The following is a 21,273-nucleotide window of genomic DNA, read 5'->3' on the forward strand; positions in this document are numbered from 1 at the left end:
TGGGATTATGACATTTTGTGTGTATGGGGGTGAGGGAGAGGTCAACGCATTACAGTTATTCTGCCAGTCAATCTGTCAAGCAACATGAAAGCAATGCCGAGGCAGTGAGAGAGGTATAGTGTTTCAGCATTCTCTCTCTCTCTCTGTCTCCCTCTAGCTCTCTCTCTGACTCTCTTTCTGCCACTTTCTCTCTCTATCTCTCTTTCTCTCTATCTCTCTCTCTCTCTCTCTCTCTCTCTCTCTCTCTCTCTCTCTCTCTCTCTCTCTCTCTCTCTCTCTCTCTCTCTCTGTGTGGGTTTTGCCTCTAACCTGTGTCATCTCAAGTTCCTATATTCATAGCCATGCAGGCCTAATAGCAGCCTAATGGGGTGTAGTGTTTGGCCCCTTGTAGACTGGCCCCCAATCCCCTGCCGAGCATCGTGTGTGTGTGCGTGTGTGTGTGTGTGCGTGCGTGAAAACGCACACACACACTCTCTCACACAAACACACACACACACACACATATACACACACAAATTGTGTGTTGCTACTTAAAACTAATATTCCTGATGCAACCTCCAAATGTTGTGTGCCTTTTTTTTTATGTAAGGACTGTCCCATCTTAGTCGATTATTCTTTTTCCATGCTTAATGAGTTACTTACTGAAAAATGCTACTCACATCTTTGGTAAGCACTACATTTAAAGAGGTCCTTCTCCATGACTGCATGTAGGGAAACACAATTTGACAGATTTGTTGATTAAATCAACCAATTGATTAGTTGGACAAAGTCCTGCTGATTTATTAGTCGAACAAGAATTCACCCCTACAGCTGACATTTTCCACTTACATAAAGACATTGATTCATGACCCCGGGGTATTGCCGCAGTGACGTGAAATTCCTCATGAATAATAAACTCATAACAACCGGTATTACTCGTGACACCGGACATTTTATAAAATGACGCTCAATATCTGGGTGGGGATGGCGGTCGGGTGGCAAAAAACGTAACCCCTAACTGCTCCCTTGCATGGTTGCCTCCACCGTGGATGTGTGAATGTGTGAATGAATGTGAGGCATACATTGTAAAGCGCTTTGGATAAAAGCACTATATATAAATGCAGTCCATTAGTCCATCCGTAGAGCGCTTACTTTGATCTTCAAATACTACTAGTGGCTACATTGATCCATTGTGTCTGTCCATCTACGACTGTTTTTAATTCATTTTCAGTGAGGATTATCCATTTGTTAGACAGACAAAGATGACGTTATTTAGTGCATTGCGCAAGCATACTTTTGCTGGTCTGGTCCTCTGAGCTTCTCTCCAGTCGAGCTGCTGCCGCTGTCGTTGTGTAACCTGTCACATCGTCTCGTCTCTAGAGTCTTTTTTCTCTGCTTCACGTGGTGAAGTTAAATCTACTCTAGTCATTTGAAAGTGAAAGTGAAACTTAAGCTACTCTGTACGCTGCACGCGTGATTTTTTTTCGTAGCCGCAGTTTGTGAAGACGCTCTCTGATTGGCTAGCCCGCGTACAGCGAAGACCCTCTCTGATTGGTTTAGCTCCGAAGGGCTCTTCCGCCTTGTACATATATATTCTCTGCTTCGAAGTGGTTATGCTTTGGCCCTCTTTCGAAGTGGGTTATGCTTAGAGTTTATTTTTAGAGCAGGGCGATGGACCACCAGCCCTGATTCCAAACTCTAAGCATAACCCACTTCGAAAGAGGGCCAACGCATAACCACTTCGAAGCAGAGAATATATATATACAAGGCGGACATTTCTATCCCAGAGCCCTTCGGAGCTAAACCAATCAGAGAGGGTCTTCGCTGTACGCGGGCTAGCCAATCAGAGAGCGTCTTCGCAAACTGCGGCTACGAAAAAAAATCACGCACGCTGCACAGACCTGAGCTCTGCTGTCTGCACACTGCACAGACACTTTCAGTTTTTTTATTTGTAGTCACTGATATGTGAAGATGAACTAAATGCGTTTTATTTGTATTTATAAAAAATATATATGTTTGGTCAAGTAATGTGGATGCCTAAATACAGAGTAACACTGCTATTACAGACTAGCCTAATCCAAACCAATAGGCCTACATGATGAGAAAAGAAAGAGAAAATAATACCGGATTTTCTCAGTTCTTAAAATGTTGACTTGTTTGTATTTGGAAATAATTCATGGCTTGACCTGCTTGGAGTACCAAATGCGTGGCGTTTACCATATAGGACTACACATGATTAGAGCGAAGTCATTTAGACTATTTCAGTTCAGTATACTGTTTCGTGACTGACAACATACCAACCTGACACTCACAAACAGCCATCCGATGCTACCAAGCAGGTTCAAATAAATGAATGAATAAATAAAATGAATTATTGGCAACTACTATTTGAGTCAGATAACGAGGTTTCTGCAGGCTGGTGCGTCTGGGAGGCTGCAGCTTCATGGTGCTTTCTCTGTGTTTCAGAACTCGATGAAGGTGATGTTTAAGTGCTTGTGGAAGAACTGTGACAAGGTCCTCAGCACCTCCTCAGGGATCCAGCGACACATCCGCACCGTCCACCTGGGGTGAGTCACAGGAATGGAAACTGGGCAGACACACACACACACACACACACACACACACACACACACACACACACACACACACACACACACACACACTCCATATGTTAGACCTGAGAGGCTGCCCCCCCCCCCAGGTTTTCAGAGACCAGACAGGGGGAATAGAGCGAGAATTACAAAGGTAACTACAGTTCTCTGATAGAACAAGAGATGGTATTATTCACCACATTTAAATTGGTGATTCAGTGTTTGCATGAGGTATTTATAAAAGAAAAAAAGGGAGACAAAAAAAGTAATTGGCCCAGAATAATTTTAAAGTATCGTGTGTGTTTTTTCCGGAATCGAATTCAAACAAGACCCGGCCCTGTTTCTAACCCCTGCTGACCAGTCACCTATGATCACCACCAAAAAAGAAGGAGTCTCTCAGAGTTGCCTTATCTCAAACCCCACCCTCTTTTCTTGATCATCCAATCAGAACTGTGCATCTTATTTGTTTGGGTGTGGGATTTATTCCACCTGCATGGTGGGGCTGGTTTCTGGCAGATTGAAAAGCAGGGTATAGAGTGACACCCCTGTAAGGGCTGATGGCAGATTGAAAAGCAGGGTATAGACTGAGTGACACCCCTGTAAGGGCTGATGGCAGATTGAAAAGCAGGGTATAGAGTGACACCCCTGTAAGGGCTGATGGCAGATTGAAAAGCAGGGTATAGAGTGACACCCCTGTAAGGGCTGATGGCAGATTGAAAAGCAGGGTATAGAGTGACACCCCTGTAAGGGCTGATGGCAGATTGAAAAGCAGGGTATAGAGTGACACCCATGTAAGGGCTGATGGCAGATTGAAAAGCAGGGTATAGAGTGACACCCATGTAAGGGCTGATGGCAGATTGAAAAGCAGAGTATAAACACCACTGTAAAGGCTACTCTTTTTACTTGTATTATTATTACTTGTATTATTTCACAATCGCTGTGGGCATGACCACCCGCATTTCACTGTATGCCTTGTATGCCGTGACAAATAAAACTCTTGACTTGAAAGGCTGATGGCAGTTTGAAAAGCAGGGTATAAACACCACTGCCAGGTCTATAAAGTAAACATTGGGTGATGGCATGTAGACCTTGATATAAAGATAACTGAAACCGAATGGAAACTGATTAACTTTACTGGGTGAAACTGATTAGTGAAACTGAAGGACATGGCTTCTGCAAATATAGCTACTGCCAGCAATACAGTCAGTCAGATACTCTTTATTTTTAATGTAACTACCGCCAGAAATACAGTCAGTCAGATACTCTTTATTTTTAATGTAACTACCGCCAGAAATACAGTCAGTCAGATACTCTTTATTTTTAATGTAACTACCGCCAGAAATACAGTCAGTCAGATACTCTTTATTTTTAATGTAACTACCGCCAGAAATACAGTCAGTCAGATACTCTTTATTTTTAATGTAACTACAGCCAGAAATACAGTCAGTCAGATACGCTTCATCATTAACCATTTCACTGCCGCACTACCAAAACGGTTAACCCTTTCACTGCGACAATTCATAGAAGGTTAACCCTTTCACTGCCACACAACAGCCGGCGACCGTCGGTTGTGTGATAGTAAAGGGTTAACCTTCTGTCGTGTGGCAGTGAAAGGGTTAAGGCCCTGGGGTAGCTGTGATACTTTTGGTAGCCTGTAGTTTAGCAGGTAAATCACCGCTAGCCCCTGGGCTACGTGTTGATACTGGGAGAGAAGCCACTGACCCTCGCATGAGCACAACCAGCAAGACGTTATGAGGCAAATAAATGACAGAACATCGGTTTGAGCTTAACATGATATTTTACCATTCTGCTCTAATATGCCCATCCATGACAGTTAAATGCAGATCATGCTGTGATTGAATCTTGGGGGGAAATGAACTCGCAAATGTGCCATTTTATGACAACAGGAGTATAAGTCCATTTGTAAATGTCTTTCAAATGTGCATTCCTAATTCTGAGTGAGTGAACGTTCAAATCTTCATAATTCATAAATAGTCCATAATTGTCTCAACTGCAGGATTTCTCCCTGACATTGTAGCCTAAATGGTAAATGGCTGCATTTATATAGCACTTTTATCCAAAGCGCTTTGCAATTTGTTCCTCACATTTTACCCATTCACTCACACATTTATTTCACACACCGACGGCAGAGGCAACCATGCAAGGTGCCAACCTGCTCATCGGGAGCAATTAGGGGTTAAGTGTCTTGCTCAAGGACAGGCTGCCTGGGAGGAGCGGGAATCGAACCGAGAACCTCCGGATTACCAGACAACTGCTCTACTTCCTGAGTCACTGTCGCCCCTTTACCCTACTATCCGATGGCAAAAAGATAAAGAACTAGAGCTCTTTCTAACTTGCTGTAATTTGATAAATGTTTTTTAACTAGTTGGGTAGGGCAGTCATTACAAACTTGGAATAACTGAGCAAAATGTCCAACCCTGAATAAATAAAGTGTCAAAACAGGTCAGTGATTAGGATCGTGTGCACAAATAAACAGTCAAGTAATCTCCTCAAACAGCATTGATTTGGTCGCTGCGTCTTAATTTGACGCTCCAACATCCAAACAGGTTCAGAGTCGGGGTGTCGAGGCAACTCCATGTGGTAAATACACAGGTCACAACACGTTTAAAGGAACGTTTTGGAGTTGTATTTGGAGTGACTGTTGGGAACTAGGCTACACTGGCACACCTACTTCCAGTGAATGACACTAAGCTAGGCGAACGGTGCGGCTGTTCCCTAAGCCTAATGCATGTACAGAGAAGAAAAGGGTATGTATCTGCTTGTCTAACTCCAGGGTAGATGGCAAATAAGCTAATTTCCCAAACATTTGGCGTGTTCCTTTAAAGGGGCATTTCACCAAAAAGAAAACAGATGATTTGTAAATATGGCCACCAATGATTCGTTGTCATCGGGGACAATGAAGCCTTGTGTTGTGTTAATTACAACTCCACGATGGAAAATAGCAGTACCTTTTCTTATCTGTTACCTTATCGTTTCATTGAGCTGTCAAGGTCAGATTTATTTATATAGCACATTTAAAAACATCCGAGGTTGACCAAAGTATAAAAGTAATGTAAATACAATTCTAATACAAATACAACACAAGGTACACAGTTTACACAAAACAAGTGGCCAAGTGGTGGAAAAATACAGTCTGAGGCAGGTTGTCATCACCCAGTGGTTTGTTTTTATTTTCTCTTTTCTTTTGTTCACCAGTGGAAAATCAGGCTGCAGCACAACTAATTACAATAACGTAGCATTTACATATAAAGAAATGTCATTTGAAAATAAGAGCAAAAAATACAAAACTATTAAACTTTTCATACAAACAAAATATCACACAACAGCTATGGGAACTAATTCCAGCAAGGCTGTCTCTCTTCCAAGCCTGCTTCTACTTCTACATCGACCTGAGAGGAGCTTCTATCCCAGGCTTTATCCTGGAAGCTCCTTACAGAGACAAACCAAAATCACAAACAATCAATTAAGCAATACAGACATTATTTTACACCTTAAATAATTATGTACAACATGGATACATCACTCTGACCTACCATTATAAAACACTAAACAATGTTTAGGGCACTGTACAAGTCTATTCCCTTCTCATTATGAAAGCCCCCCCCCCCCCCCTCTGTACTCTACCACACTTGGTACCTTCCAAATCTCCCCTCCAGAAAAGGCTTTGGCCTCTCCCAGTTCTGGTTGGGCAGCCAGAGATTCTACAAGGAACCAAGTGTGAGCACAGAGATAGGACAGGGTATTTGCTAAACAATTTAAATAAACATAACATGTTATTATTCAACAGAATGTTGTTTATCTTCTGTAAGATACAAACAATGCCAAAGGCCTAAGCTAAATGTTTGGCTAGCATGACCACATGTGGGGATCACTGCTAAATCAATTAAGAATGTTAGGGGTAATAATTACAATTCAGATAACCCATTAACTATACACAACTATCCACAATTCTATGCCGGCAAGAAGTAATGTTATGTTCTGACTTCTTACTACCACAGGCTACATCTCCCTCAGTTTTCCTTTTTGTCCTTGGCTCTATTTATTTGAATAAAATGTATTTAAAGGGGACGTGCATTGCTATTCCTTGCACTATTTGGGCAACTTTACACAATTCCTTTGAGTCTATTGAACACATCTGTAAGGTTTAAAAAATAAAAATTCATTGTTTTATATTTCTAATCAAGTAGTCAAAAGCATAATTTTTCTCCCTTTGGATTTCAGGCTGTGTTGGCCTGGCTCCGCCCATAAGCACTTTGAGTGACAGTCATCCACACAGTCTGTGACTGGCACAGAGAGAGATAGAGAGAGATTGAGGGGGATACTAATTAATTTAGCTGCGGGGGGCATAATCCCACAGGACAATGCACTGGTAACTTGTTTCAAATGACAATATATACCTCTGTGATTATTATTGTACGGATTGGAATACGGGCGTGTGCGCGTGGGAGCAAAGATATCTACTAATATCTACTCATGTTATAGTATTGATACATTCGACTCAAAGCGAGAAGCTCCTCATCCTCCTCCTCCTCCTCCTCCCCCTCCCCCTCCTCCTCCTTCTCCTCCCCCCCCCCCCCTCCTCCTCCAGGTGTATATATGATGACACACAGTGTGTCGGGCTCACCGTGAGGTGACATCACAGGCTTTGCCTACTAGATGCCTAATCAGGAGCACTCCTAGCACGTCCAGAATATTCCAGGCCTTTTGAATTACCTCCACAGTCATTAGTCTTCTGTTATTAAAAAGAAAGATAGAATCCTGTGGTTTCTCCTACTGCTTGTGTTTGGAGTATTATTACACCCCCCCCCCCCTCTTTCTCGCTCCCTCTCTCTCTCCCTCCTCTCTCGCTCTCCCTCCTCTCTCTCCCTCCCTCATCTCCCTCTCTCTCTCTCTCTCCCTCCTCTCTCCCTCCTCTCTCTCTCCCTCCTCTCTTGCTCTCCCTCATCTCCCTCTCATCTCTCTCTCTCTCCCTCCTATATCTCTCTCCCTCCTCTCTCTCCCTCCTCTCTTGCTCTCCCTCTATCTCTCCCTCCTATATCTCCATCTCGCCTCTCCCTCTCCCTCCTCTCTCTCCCCTCTTCTCTCTCTCCCCTCTCTCTCTCTCTCTTTCCCCTCTCTCTCTCTCTCTTTCCCCCTCTATCTCTCTCTCTATCTCTCTCTCTCTCTCCCTCCTCCTCTCTCTCTCTCTCTCTCTCTCTCTCTCTCTCTCTCTCTCTCTCTCTCTCCTCTTCTCTCTCGCTCTCTCTCTCCTCTCTCCTCTCTCTCTCTCTCTCTCTCTCTCTCTCTATCTCTCTCTCGCTCTCTCTCCCCCTCTCTCTCAGAGAGGAGGAGGAGGAGGATTTTGTGTCCTTGCAACAAGGCTCAAGTACGTCAGCCTTTTAGCTGAAGCCCATCACAGAATATTCTAGTTTCTCACTGCCACCTGCTGGTGGGAAAAGGGAACGCCAGGTCCCTCTGCCACACTGCCACAAGTTCCTACCACTGATGAGACCCTCTAGATCTCGCTGTTGGTAGTCAGAGCCGTGAAAGGGGCTCATCGGGGGGCACAGAGTCCTGGCGTCCTGCTGGTTGTGGTAATGAACGAGTGTCTCTGTCTCTCACCCCCGCAGGCGGAACTGCGACTCGGACTACAGCGACGGCGAGGAGGACTTCTACTACTCAGAGATCGAGGTGAACATGGACAGCCTGTCGGAGGGTCTGTCCAGCCTCACGCCCACCTCCCCCACCACGGCTGGACCGCCGCCCGTCTTCCCCCCGTCGCTCGCCGACTACCTCCCGCGCTCCGAGCACATCAGCGTCCTGAGGGGCCAGCCGAGCCACGCCCCCACCCTGCTCAGCCAATCAGCTCCCTCCACCCTCTGCCACATCCGCACCGACCACGCCTACCAGGTGCCTTGTAGCGCGCGCGCACACACACACACACTCAAAATACACTCAAAATACACACACACTCACATACTCAAAATATACACACACACTCAAAATACACGCACACACATACTCAAAATACACACACACTCAAAATACACACACACACTCAAAATAGAAACACAAACAAAATACACACACACTCAAAATACACACACACACACACACAAACACACTCAGAATACACACACACACACACACACACAAAATACACACACATACACACACTCAAAATACATACACACACACACACACAAAATACACACACATACACACACTCAAAATACATACATGATTACTTTTTGATCTACTCAAGACATCTGCACATGGTAAAAAACTGTTGTATCAATCCAATCACACAATCAGACCATGCGAGAATTGACTTGACCGTTCGTCTGGATGGAGAAAAAGTTCACTCGTAGGCAATGGAGATTCAATACCACACTGCTGAGGGATGAAACATTTAGATCAAAAATGAAGGTATGGATTAAAAATTACATAGATGAAAACAATGATCCTAGCATGGACCCAAACATAATCTGGGAAGCTGCTAAAGCCACTTTAAGAGGACATATTATCTCATACACATCATTTAGTAAAAGGGAAGAAATCGCACACACAAAAGAACTAGAAAAAGAAATTGAAAGATGCGAAGCCCTCCATAAAGTTGCAGCAACAGAAGACAACTGGAAACATTTAGTAACTGCCAGAGCCAAATTAAATATCAAGACTACAAATATAATCATGCAACAAATGAATCAGGTTAGACAAAAACACTATGAATTTGGCAACAAACCCAGTAAACTATTAGCCCACCAACTAAAGAAAGAACAAGCCGAAAGGACTATAAAAGCAATTCGGTTCAAGGGCAACATCACATATCATCCAAAAGAAATCAATCAGGCATTCCAGGCGTATTACAAAATACTATACAAATCTCAAAGTAATTACACACAGGATGAACTGGATAGATTCTTAGATGGTATCAAAATGCCAAAGCTCTCAGAATCAGATCAAGAGTCTTAATGCACCCTTTACCGAACAAGAAATACTAGCAACAATTAATTCAATGCCTATAGACAAAAGTCCAGGACCAGATGGCTTCCCGGCACAGCTATATAAGGAGTACTGGAATGACTTGAAACACATTTTTATGGGAATGATTAACAACTTTGGACGCAATAAGGCACTTCCTCAAACAATGAGCTTGGCAAACATCACGGTACTGCATAAAAGTGGTAAGGATCCATTAGACCAGTGGTTCTCAAACTTTTTACACCAAGTACCACCTGAGAACGTAGCTGGCTCTCCAAGTACCACCATATGACCGGCGTTAAAATACAGTCTATTCAGCTATGCACAGTTCACGCAGGAGGCAAATGTATTCCTAATACCATTATTTATTGTTAACTTTTGTCAGACACAGCCACAATGTACAAAGGGATAGCACTAGAACTAGCAAACGCTTCCACACAACTCATACAATGCAAGGGGCATTGAGAACATAATAACTAACATTCTCAAATGTACTTAATTCTCTCTCTATCTCTCTCTCTCACACAGCAAGCAATTGTCCGTCATTCTCTCTCTCTCTCACACACACACACACACACACACACACACACACACACACACACACACACACACATTTAGTTAGAAAAACTTAATTTCCTGCATTCTGGTGCAGGAATTTTTGAATTCTTACCCTTTAAATGCCAGTGTTTGTGATGGGCATCACAAATTATTGTAAAAAAGAAAAGAAAACACATATTCAATACATTTTTGAATGTTTACCCTTTAAATGCCAGTTTGTGTGATGGCATCACAAATTATTGTAAAAAAAACACAAAGAAAGTAAAATATTTTCAATATATCAAATGCAAAGTCCATTTTTCTGGGGGGGGTTATTACAGGCTAGGCATGTGTCAATGATTAGCAGCAACACAGATTTTGATGCATTTTTTGTAATGTCAGATTTAACACCAACTCTTTTCAGAAAAGTGGGAGTACTTCATTTTTTATCTGACATTACAAAAAATCTAAAAATAAATGGTTATGATCAGGGCTGAAGTTGAATTAAAGATGTATGACTGTTTAGACTGCATTACTCTCTGTCACAGTGATCTCCTGGTTGTTCCCCACTTAGGTTATCTAACTATCGTGCCACCGCAACCAGAAACACTGGCCTGGCCTGCTTCTAAGTTCAGTGGCCTGACAAAAAAAAATAAAAATAAAAAATGCTTTTTTGTAAATGTTTTCAAGTACCACCAGCAGTACCACCAAGTACCACTAGTGGTACGCGTACCACAGTTTGAGAACCACTGCATTAGACTGTTCATCATACAGACCCATAAGTCTTTTAGATCATGATTATAAGACTATCACCAAAGCATTAGCGAAAAGACTTGAAACCATCACGCCGAAATTGGTAAACCCAGATCAGGCTGGATTTGTTAAGGGAAGATATGCTACCGATAACATCAGAAGGTTATTAAATATAACCAATCATTTGAATCTAAAACAGATGCTCTCTCTACTCCTATCTCTGGATGCAGAGAAGGCTTTTGACAGAGTCGAGTGGAACTTTCTTTTCAACGTGTTGCATAAACTTAATATAGGGTCAAATTGTATCCAGTGGATTAAAGCAATTTATCAAACTCCAAAAGCAGCAGTTATTACTAATGGCAATACATCTGATCCGTTTCTCTTAATGAGAGGAACAAGACAGGGGTGCCCAATGTCAAGCTCATTATTCGCAATAATAATAGAAATTTTGGCTGCATCTGTACGAGACAACATTAACATAAAAGCAGTGTATATCGATAAGGTTGAACACAAAATATCTTTATATGCAGACGACATTGTTCTATACATTGAGCAACCAGAAAGCTCCTTATTACATCTGTATAACACAATCGAACAATTTGGAAAGTACTCAGGATACAAGATAAACTATAATAAATCGAACGCATGTCTCCTACATATGAAACCAACAAAAGAAATGCAGAAATCCTACCCATTTCGATGGTCACCAGGAGGCTTCAAATACTTGGGAGTACACTTTACACCGCAATTAAATGATTTATTTGAAAAAAATTACACTCCTCTTACAATTGAAATTAACACAGATCTAGGTAGATGGGACAAACTACCCCTATCCCTTCTAGGAAGGATAAACGTCATCAGGATGAATATCCTTCCAAGATTGAACTTTCTCTTTCAAACTGTACCCTGCTACCTATCTATAACATATTTTAACATATTGAATAAACGTATCAAAATTTATTTGGTCCAATAAAAAACCAAGGATTAAATTACTGACTCTTATGAAACCTGAGTCCATGGGTGGTCTAGGTCTTCCCAATCTCCAACACTACTACTGGTCAGCCCAACTTCGAACTATAGTATCATGGTCATTGGGAGGACCAGACTCACACTGGATACAGATAGAAGCGGGACAGGTTGATCCTTTACCTATAAACTCTCTTATTTTTATAAAGAATTTTGATAAAATAGAAAATATAAAGCAATATTTCACGGTTGTGAATACCCTATCTGCATGGAAAGATTGCTTGAAAAAGTTTGGCATAACTAAATGCATCTCTGTTTATTCACCTATTCATCAAAACCCTGACCTAAAAAATATTGTCATTCGACTGATATAAACAAGTGGAGACACTTGGGGGTAACTCAACTTAAAGACCTTTTTCACAAAAACTGGAAATTAAAAGCATTTCAGGAGCTAAGAGAAGAATATAACATTCCTAACTCAGACTTCCTCAAATATATGCAAATTCAAAGCACTTTAAGTTCACTTACTAAAGAAAACAAGTTAAGCTTTGAAATGACAGAATTGGAAGAAAAACTAACTACCTCATCCACAATTAAAGGTAAAATCAGTGAACTATATGAAATTCTAACTAATGAATGCCAAACAGTCTTCCCAGCTCTATTAAGATGCTGGGAGACGGACCTGGCAACGAAATTTGAAGAAAACAATTGGCAAGATATCTGTGATCAAACTTTCTTTCCCTTTACAAGCAATAAGATCAAAGAAAGTAATTTCAAATGTATTCATAAATTCTACCTTACTCCTGTAAAAATGCACAAAATCTCGAAAGAAAACTCACCAAATTGCCCAAGATGTAAAATTAAAGAAGGAACATCTCTGCATATGTTCTGGCAATGTAGCAAATTGAAGCATTTCTGGAACAAGATTCACTTACTTACTAAATCTGTCATGGAGTTGGAATTTGAGTTATCACCATGTGTCTATCTATTAAATAATATAACAAACTGCCACTTAGACCAAAATAAATGCAGACTGTTGGTATACATAACATATTTTGCAAAGAAATGTATACTTCTTCTATGGAAAAATGAAATTTCACCAACATTCAATATGTTCATAGAACAAATATCTCAGTTTCTTCCCTTAGAAAAGATAACGCTTGAAAAGCACAACCAGGGTCACTTATTTCAAGAACTTTGGAATCCACTCTATACTCAACTGGAAACTCATAATGTAGTCCTATAAATGTGTCATATCTAATATAACAGATGTGGAGTTTTAGCAGATTAGATTAGCTGATCTGTTGAGGCTCTTTGTCTGCGTGTAAGTGCCTGGTTGCCTGCGCATGGCTGTCAAACCCCGCCCCCACAGGGTCGGGTCTGGGAACGGGAGCTGAACATGCAGCGGCCCGGACCCTTCCCTGTCGGAGTAGCCATCGATAAGCGGGTGTGAGCAACTGGGTGCTATAAACTGTCACTGTTTACAATACCGACATTTTCACTTTTATTCCTTATTACTTATTTACCTATGATTTACCTACTGTCCCTTTATTTCTTTATTTTTTTTTTTCTTTATTTGTTTATTTGTGTGTGTGTGTGTGTGTGTGTGTGTGCCTGTACGTGGGCAAGTGTGTGTGTGTGTGTGTGTGTGTGTGTATGCCTGTATGCCTGTATGCCTGTGTGCGCGTGTACGTGTGTGTATGTCCCAGTGTGTGTGAGTGAGAGATGGGAGAATGGATTGAGTGGGGAGCACAAGGAAACATTTTCAAAATTGTTCATGAGAGTGACACTGAACATTCTGTAGATCTGTCGATTGAATGTGAAACCTCATGAAAAATAAAAAGATTTAAAACCAAAATACATACACACTCAAAAGCCTGTCTGGCACATACACGGTGCACATAAGAAGAGCAACAATAAGAGAATTAGAATGGACCTGATGGTATTCCAGGAGAACAGGAACATTGCAAAGCTCCTGCCAGTTAGCTAGTAGTCCGTGAGTTAACAACTTTTCTCATCCTTGGGTTAAATATAAAAATATGGATAGTATACATAAACCAGAATACATACGTCTCTCTATTGGATGAAGTTCCTTAGGTCTGCTCAGGTCAGTCAAGTCAAGGGTTCCTTTTATTAAGCCAAAGAAGAAATCACATCAGCATTATTTATAAGTCTGTTTGAATACCCAAATTAAATCTTTTGATTTGACATAATGCCAGAGACATCCTTCATTCAACCAAATTACATTTTGGGGCATTTAAAATCATCTGTTGCTTTTTCTCTTAATTGTTGTTAATTGTTCTCTGTTCTTGCTGTTATGTATTTAAAATAGAGCACCTCCTCCGTGACACACACACACACACACACACACACACACACACACACACACAGACAGACAGACAGACAGACAGACAGACAGACAGACAGACAGACAGACAGACAGACAGACAGACAGACAGACAGACAGACAGACAGACAGACAGACAGACAGACAGACAGACAGACAGACAGACAGACAGACATCTGACAGTCACACACACACACACACACACACACACACACACACAAACAAACACACAGTCTCACACACACACAAACAAACACACAGTCAGTCAGTCAGTCACACACACACACACACACACACACACACACACACACACACACACACACACACACACACACGCACAGACACACCAAGCACCAAAAATAATGATACGTGTAGGAAATCAAGTTCCAGGTAAAATAGAACCCATACTCACTCTTTTATTTCCAATATGGCGTCGCCTATTCCTCCTCTGCTCTCATCAACACCTCTTCTACGACAAATGTCTTTTTCCGTTGAGTCTCCTCTGTGTCTGTGTTTTTTTGTGGGCGGAGATAGTTGTGATGAATGATTATGTATATATCTATTTTCATTTCATTTCAAACCTTTATTTAAATCGAAAGGCAACTGAGGTTTCACGTCGAGTGTACATACAGAGTACATACAAAAAAAGGCATATAAAATCACACAGCATATAAAATCATAACAATAATCTATGTGGTCAGGATAGTAAAGATATGGCTGAATTTCCTCCCTTCCTGAACTGTTTCTGTCTGCTACTGCACTGTTTCATCTCGTCTGTCTTTCACCTCGCTGCTGTGCTCTGATTGGCTACAGGAACATGGTCATTGGTCATTCATTTGAATTTATCTTTGATCATTCATGTCACGCAATTTTTTATTGTTGTATTGACGAGCTGAATACATTTCCTACGACCTATAGGTCCTTTTTCACTGTTCCCAAATTACTAAACAACTCCATCGGATACTTTTTTTTTTTTTTTTTTTGGATCTTTTTCCCCCTCCTTTTTCCTCCGTTTTTCTCCCATCCCAATGTTAGTCGTTATGCCAATTCCCAATCCCCTTCCTGGTCGCTGCGCACCTACCCCCTACAGTCGGTCTGTAGGGGGTGGAGGCTATCATGTGCTTCCTCCGACACACGTGTAGCCAATCAACCGCTTCTTTTCACCTGGCAGCGCGGACTCTCACTGAGAGGGTGTAACGTGTGGAAGGATCACATTACCCCCCTCAGATCCTTTCCTCGCTGAGCAGGCGCCCCGACTAAACTGTAGGAGTCGCTGATTACAACGACCAGGACCCACCCACCAGCTTTCCCACCCCTAACACTGCCAATTGTGTTAGTATGAACGACCAGCCAAGCTGGTAGCAATGCCGAGAGCTCGAACCCAGCATCTCCTGCACTAGTGGCGAGCGCCTTGCCCACTGCGCCACTTAGCCGCCCTATCGGATACTGTTTTAACCGTCGGGTCTGGGCAGTCCCCAATTCGGCTCGAACACATCCCCAAGTGGTTAGCTTTGCCATCGTGATCGTGTTTTCTAAATAAATAGTCTCAGACGCGATCCGACCATAGCGCATATATTCAGATTCAGCTTATTTTATTGTCACAGCTTTTTTTTTAAATATACATACATACAAAATTTAAACGTGAGATGCTTGTTTTTCCCAGCTCCTCAACCGTAGTAGATTTGTAAACATAATACACAATGTATATTCCATCTATACAAAATATAACTATAAATATAACCTAGAACACTAAACGAAATAAGCTATAAATAAACGATATAACTAAACATAATACACAACGTATATTCTATCTATACAAACCATAACTATAAACTAAACTATAAAATGAAACATAATACACAACGTATATTCTATCTATACAAACCATGCTATGCTAACTGTATAAGTAAGCTATAAACTAGACTATAAAATAAAACTGTAGAACTAAACACAATACACAATGTATATTATATCTATACAAACTATAAGCTATAAATATAAACTATAACACAAACAAAAGATAATACGCAACGTATATTCTTTATACAAACTATGCCATGCTAACTTTATAAGTAAGCTATAAACTATATAGACTATAAACTAAAACTATAGAACTAAACATAATACACAACGTATATTCCATCTATACAAACTATAACTATAAATACAAACTATAAATATAAACTCTAACTATAAACTAAACAAAAAAAAAAGATAATATGCAACGTATATTCTTTATATACAAACTATGCTATGCTAACTGTATAAGTAAGCTATAAACTAAAACTATAAAACGAAATATAATACACAACGTATATATATTATATCTATACAAACTATGCTATGCTAACTGTATAAGTAAGCTAGAAACTATAGACTATAAAGTAAACTATAGACTAAACACTATATATATTTACTGTATATATATATATATATATATATATATATATATATATATATATATATATATATATATGGGTGATATAAAGGAGCAAGCGATCAATGCAACGTCGGACATCTATGATCAGGAGATCTGATCTCCTGTGTAACACGCCCCCTCTGTCTACGTTCCAGGCGACGGCTCCGATCAGTACCCCCGTGGGTTCTCTGCCCAGTGGGCCGGGCGGCGTTAGCGCTAACTGTAATGGTAATGGGATTGGGATCAGCGCCGGGACGGACATCAGTGTGTCCTGGCAGTCCCCGCCTGGCACTTTCAGAGGCGCGCCGGTGAGTCAGGCTTCCCCCCCTCACCCTCTCTCTCTCTCACACACACACACACACACACACACACACACACACACACACACACACACACACACACACACACACACACACACACACACACACACACACACACACACACACACACCTCTCTCTCTCTCTATCACTCTCTCCTCGTCCCTTGTCTCTGACTTCGCCGTCTTCCTCTTCTCTCTGGTTATTCGAGCCTTTCTTTATTTCACTCCCTCTGTTCTCTCTGCCTGTTCATCATCTGCTTCTCTCCCTCTCATCTGCTTTCTTGTTTCCCCCGCTCTCTCTCTCTCTCTCTCTCTCTCTCTCCCTCTCGTCTCGTCACCAGGCCTCTTCTGTGATTCTGTCGTGCGGTCTGACCGGTCCTCCCCATACCGTAGTTTTTAGAGTCTACCGTAGAGACCGTAGAGTCTACTCTTAGAGTTTAGAGTCTTAGTTGCCTATTTCCTAAATTTGTCTCTCCGCAAATAGTTTTTTGGCCTGACAAAAGGGTGCAAAGACGGCCACAACGTAATGCGTTTGTTCTACCGTACTTTGATTTTGACAAATTACATCGTGATTTTGAGATAACCCGCTAATTACCAAGCATATATTAACCCATGCTCTGTTTAGAGTAGATACAATAAATAATACATCTATATGGACAAAACTGTGCGGCAGCTCATTCTTCTTGCTGCAAAAGATAAATCGTAAACACTTTGATTGCCCAACCCGAGTTTTCTCTGGTTTACCCCCCGCGGGTTGAATGCCCATCACGAGAATATTAGTATTTTTATTAAAAAAAAATTTATTAGCGATCTGAATTCATATTTCATCAACCGAGTCTACCGTTGGAAATTCAGCCACCCCAGGCGCTTAGATGTGAAAAAAGCGCCCCCTATCGTCTCCCAGATGGTAATTCACCCTTTTGGATTGAACTCAATGAAAATGAATGAGAAAAAAAAACCCGGAATCCACGTTTTACTTCTCACTCACGCAGCCGGCGTCGATCAGTTTCACTCTGGAGCCTCAGTGCAGCGGGGATTATGTGTTTTTACAGTATACACGGTGGATCAATAAAAGGAGCGATTTTTTCGAATGGCGATCAGGAATTGGAATAATCCATTTGATACCATCTGATCTCAGGTAAGGAATCTATGTTACCAGTTTTAGGATAATCAGACTCGTTTTCACGGAGATATAAGCTTTTATGTGATTATGTGATATGGCTGTTTCACTGTGCGAGCGGTCAGGAAATAGGAGAATCGATTTTCAGCTTGCGGCCAGAGCGTGCATACGTACACATATACTATCGATAATCTAGCGTTTATTTGAAAACGATTCATAAATAGGCCGAAAAATTACAACATTCTAGAATATTCCAGTAAAGGGCGATTATCATGGAATGTCTTCTTTTTTCCGTGAAAACTAGTACTTTTCAAAATGCTAGAAAACGGAAATGAAGCGATAAAAAAACAATCTGCTATGACAATGTTGACTGGAAAATGAGTCTTTGATAAGCGACGGGCAGATTAGACACATAGCCATAATTTAAAACATAGATTAGGCGATATTAACGTTAACATTGAAGTGGTGCATTCAAGGGGGTAAAAAGGAATTAAGCTTGGGCTCTGAAAGTGTTAAAGGCTGATCTTTCGCTTTCGGGATTCACTGTCACGCATTCACGAGGAGTGGAAAAGACGATGACATCATCCTTGTTGCCTGTAAGCATAAAGGTGAATGAGGTGTAATACTACCGTATTGAGCTTTGACCGTTGACCTCTCCCCCCACCCCTGCAGGGTCCTCTGGCTCACGTCCGGACGGTAAGCATTGGAGAGAAGAGACAGCCGGCCCCCAGCGCACACACCACTGCTCCCAAGAACCATGCTTTAACCAGCCCTGCACCTAAACCAACCCCCGGAACCAGGTACTGTGTGTGTGTGTGTGTGTGTGTGTGTGTGTGTGTGTGTGTGTGTGTGTGTGTGTGTGTGTGTGTGTGAGTGTGAGTGTGTGTGTTAGGGGTGGGACAATACATCGATCCAGATCGATATATCGATCTATTATCAATTATCAAATAGGATCGATGCAACGTAAAAAGATCGATTCATATTGCGATACTCTTATTTTGAAAATCCCCTCGTGAGCATATCCGCCCGCCCGGCTGGCTGCAACAACAACAGTAGCTCAGCGCAGCTCAGCGTGTGTAGACGTTAGACAACATTGCTTCAGAGTCCGCCTATTTTGCCCGAAATAAGTGCCTGTTGTTTTTTTCCCCCACAAGGGGTCAAATGCATCTAACATGCTTTCCATCCTCGCCATTCCTTTATGCCCACGTCGCGTTAAATACCGAAATTAGCGTTGCGTTAGCGTGAGCTAACTAAGCTAAGCTGATAGAGAGAGCAGCAGAGGTCCACTAGGGACTGGGAAGGATTCTATAGCCCCACTAACAGGATATGGCCGGTACTGCACCTTCTGACTCCCAATATGCCTTTTCCAGCCAAAATACAGCGCTGTGATAGGATATTAATATCGGGAAAAAAAGAAAAACGAACCAAAAAAACAGTGATCAGGAGGTCTATTTGTATTAAAAACAATAGATTGTTTTTCATTTAAATGTCTGGAAGAGATCAAAAATAAAAATTTCATGATATTTCCATTGCCTTTTTTTTTGTTGATTTAAATGTTACTGATTGTGTTAAATGGGCATATAATATCGTCTCATATCGATCGCAGGCACCTGAATCGAATCATATCGTATCGTATCGTGGCAGACTTTGTGATATCGGAAAATATCGTATCGTTGTCCAAAGAATCGATATCGTATCGTGATGAAACTGGTGATTCCCACCCCTAGTGTGTGTGTGTGTGTGTGTGTGTGCTTACACTGTACAAACATGCATATGTGCTTTGTGTGTGGAATGGATATATGAGTGTATGTCTGTGTGTTTTTAATATCATAATCAAATTGTGCAGGCTTACACTGTACAAACATGCATAGTGCTTTGTGGGTGTACATGTGTGCCTGGATATGTGTGTGTGTGTGTGTGTGTGTGTGTGTGTGTGTGTGTGTGCGTGTGTGTGTGTACACATGTCCTTACTCTGTATCATCTCGACTGTTTCCAAGGAAACCACGGGGAGAAGCAAAGAAATGCAGAAAGGTGTACGGCATGGAGAAGAGAGACATGTGGTGCACAGCCTGCCGGTGGAAAAAAGCCTGCCAGAGGTTCACCGACTAATCCTATACACCCCCCCTCCCCCACACACACACACCTGCATCACCGAAATGGACTCTTCCTCAGTCATTCAGCTACAGTGAGGTGGATTCATTCACTAAGGAGATGGGGGGGGGGTTTGGTTACATCACAATGAAGCTCTCGGCACCGCTTCCGTTTCCAGACACACGCAAACAAAAACTGGTGGGTAAAAAACAAACAAAAAGAAGACAAAATTTAACTTGTTCCCCCCCTTCTAAGACTGAGACACTTTTACTATATTGATGAATATGGAAACAGGAACATTGTAACCTAATTCAGAATCTGCAGATAACGTTTTCTGTTTTTTTTTTTTAACTGCTTTTCATTGGCCTCAATTCAGGGCAAATGTTCGAAGACTTCACATAAGCTTTTTGGTAAACTCTTTCAAAGTGTTGTTGGTCAATGTTAACATGTAAGCTACTGCGTCTGGGATGGATCTTGTTAGCCTACTTTTTTTTTCTTTTTTTATACGCTTCATAACACACCCTTATATCTGTTTTCAAATGTCACCGTTTTATGGACAGTGAAACTACCAAAGGCAAATAGAATCAAAAGTGTTGCTGTAGCCTGTTCTATTCTAGCCAACATTTCTTTATAAGCTCTACCCCGTTATAAGCAGTAGCCAATAGGAGCAACAAGTTGTGCCCTTCCTGATGACTTGTCGTACAGAACTTGTAAGTCGCTTTGGATAAAAGCGTTCAGCTAAATGACTAAATGTAAATGTAAGTCAGTGAGTTGTTTTCCTCGGGACAAAGGGAAGCAACGGTTGTGATTGGAGGATCAAGAAAATGGGGTGGTGTTTGAGATGGGTCTAATTTGAATAGATGCATGACACACACTTAAACACAGTGGTACAAAAGATTCTTTTGACTTTTAAAAATGTTCTAGAAATCATGTATGTTATATATATATATATATATATATATATATATATATATATATATATATATATATATATATATATATATATACATACAGACACAAACATTTCTTCATCTCCTCTTTACTATATCTTTACCTAGAAATATGCACCTTGAAGAAGTAGGTTTTGTCAGAGCATCACTGTATTCACAGCGTATTCACAGTGTATTCCAGAGACAGTGGAGGTCTAGTTCCCACAGAGTTTATCGT

At 41.3% G+C, this 21,273-nt stretch overlaps 1 protein-coding gene across 2 annotated transcripts in view; it reads left to right on the forward strand.

Moving 5' to 3' along the window:
- slc2a4rg (SLC2A4 regulator) overlaps positions 1-20,975 on the forward strand; it is a 108,090-nt gene extending 87,115 nt beyond the window's left edge. Inside the window, exons 5-9 of one of the 2 annotated variants that reach the window (XM_084333835.1) lie at positions 2,446-2,546; positions 8,201-8,480; positions 16,732-16,884; positions 18,688-18,815; positions 20,013-20,975. In XM_084333835.1, coding sequence (XP_084189961.1) covers positions 2,446-2,546; positions 8,201-8,480; positions 16,732-16,884; positions 18,688-18,815; positions 20,013-20,124 — 774 coding nt within the window. In that variant the 3' untranslated portion in view covers positions 20,125-20,975. The remainder of the gene's footprint in view (positions 1-2,445; positions 2,547-8,200; positions 8,481-16,731; positions 16,885-18,687; positions 18,816-20,012) is intronic. The other variant, XM_084333836.1, reaches the window with a different exon arrangement.
- The last annotated feature ends 298 nt before the right edge of the window (positions 20,976-21,273 follow it).

Source organism: Notolepis coatsorum, assembly GCF_963971535.1.
Source record: "Notolepis coatsorum genome assembly, chromosome: 17".
Lineage (NCBI taxonomy): Eukaryota > Metazoa > Chordata > Actinopteri > Aulopiformes > Paralepididae > Notolepis > Notolepis coatsorum.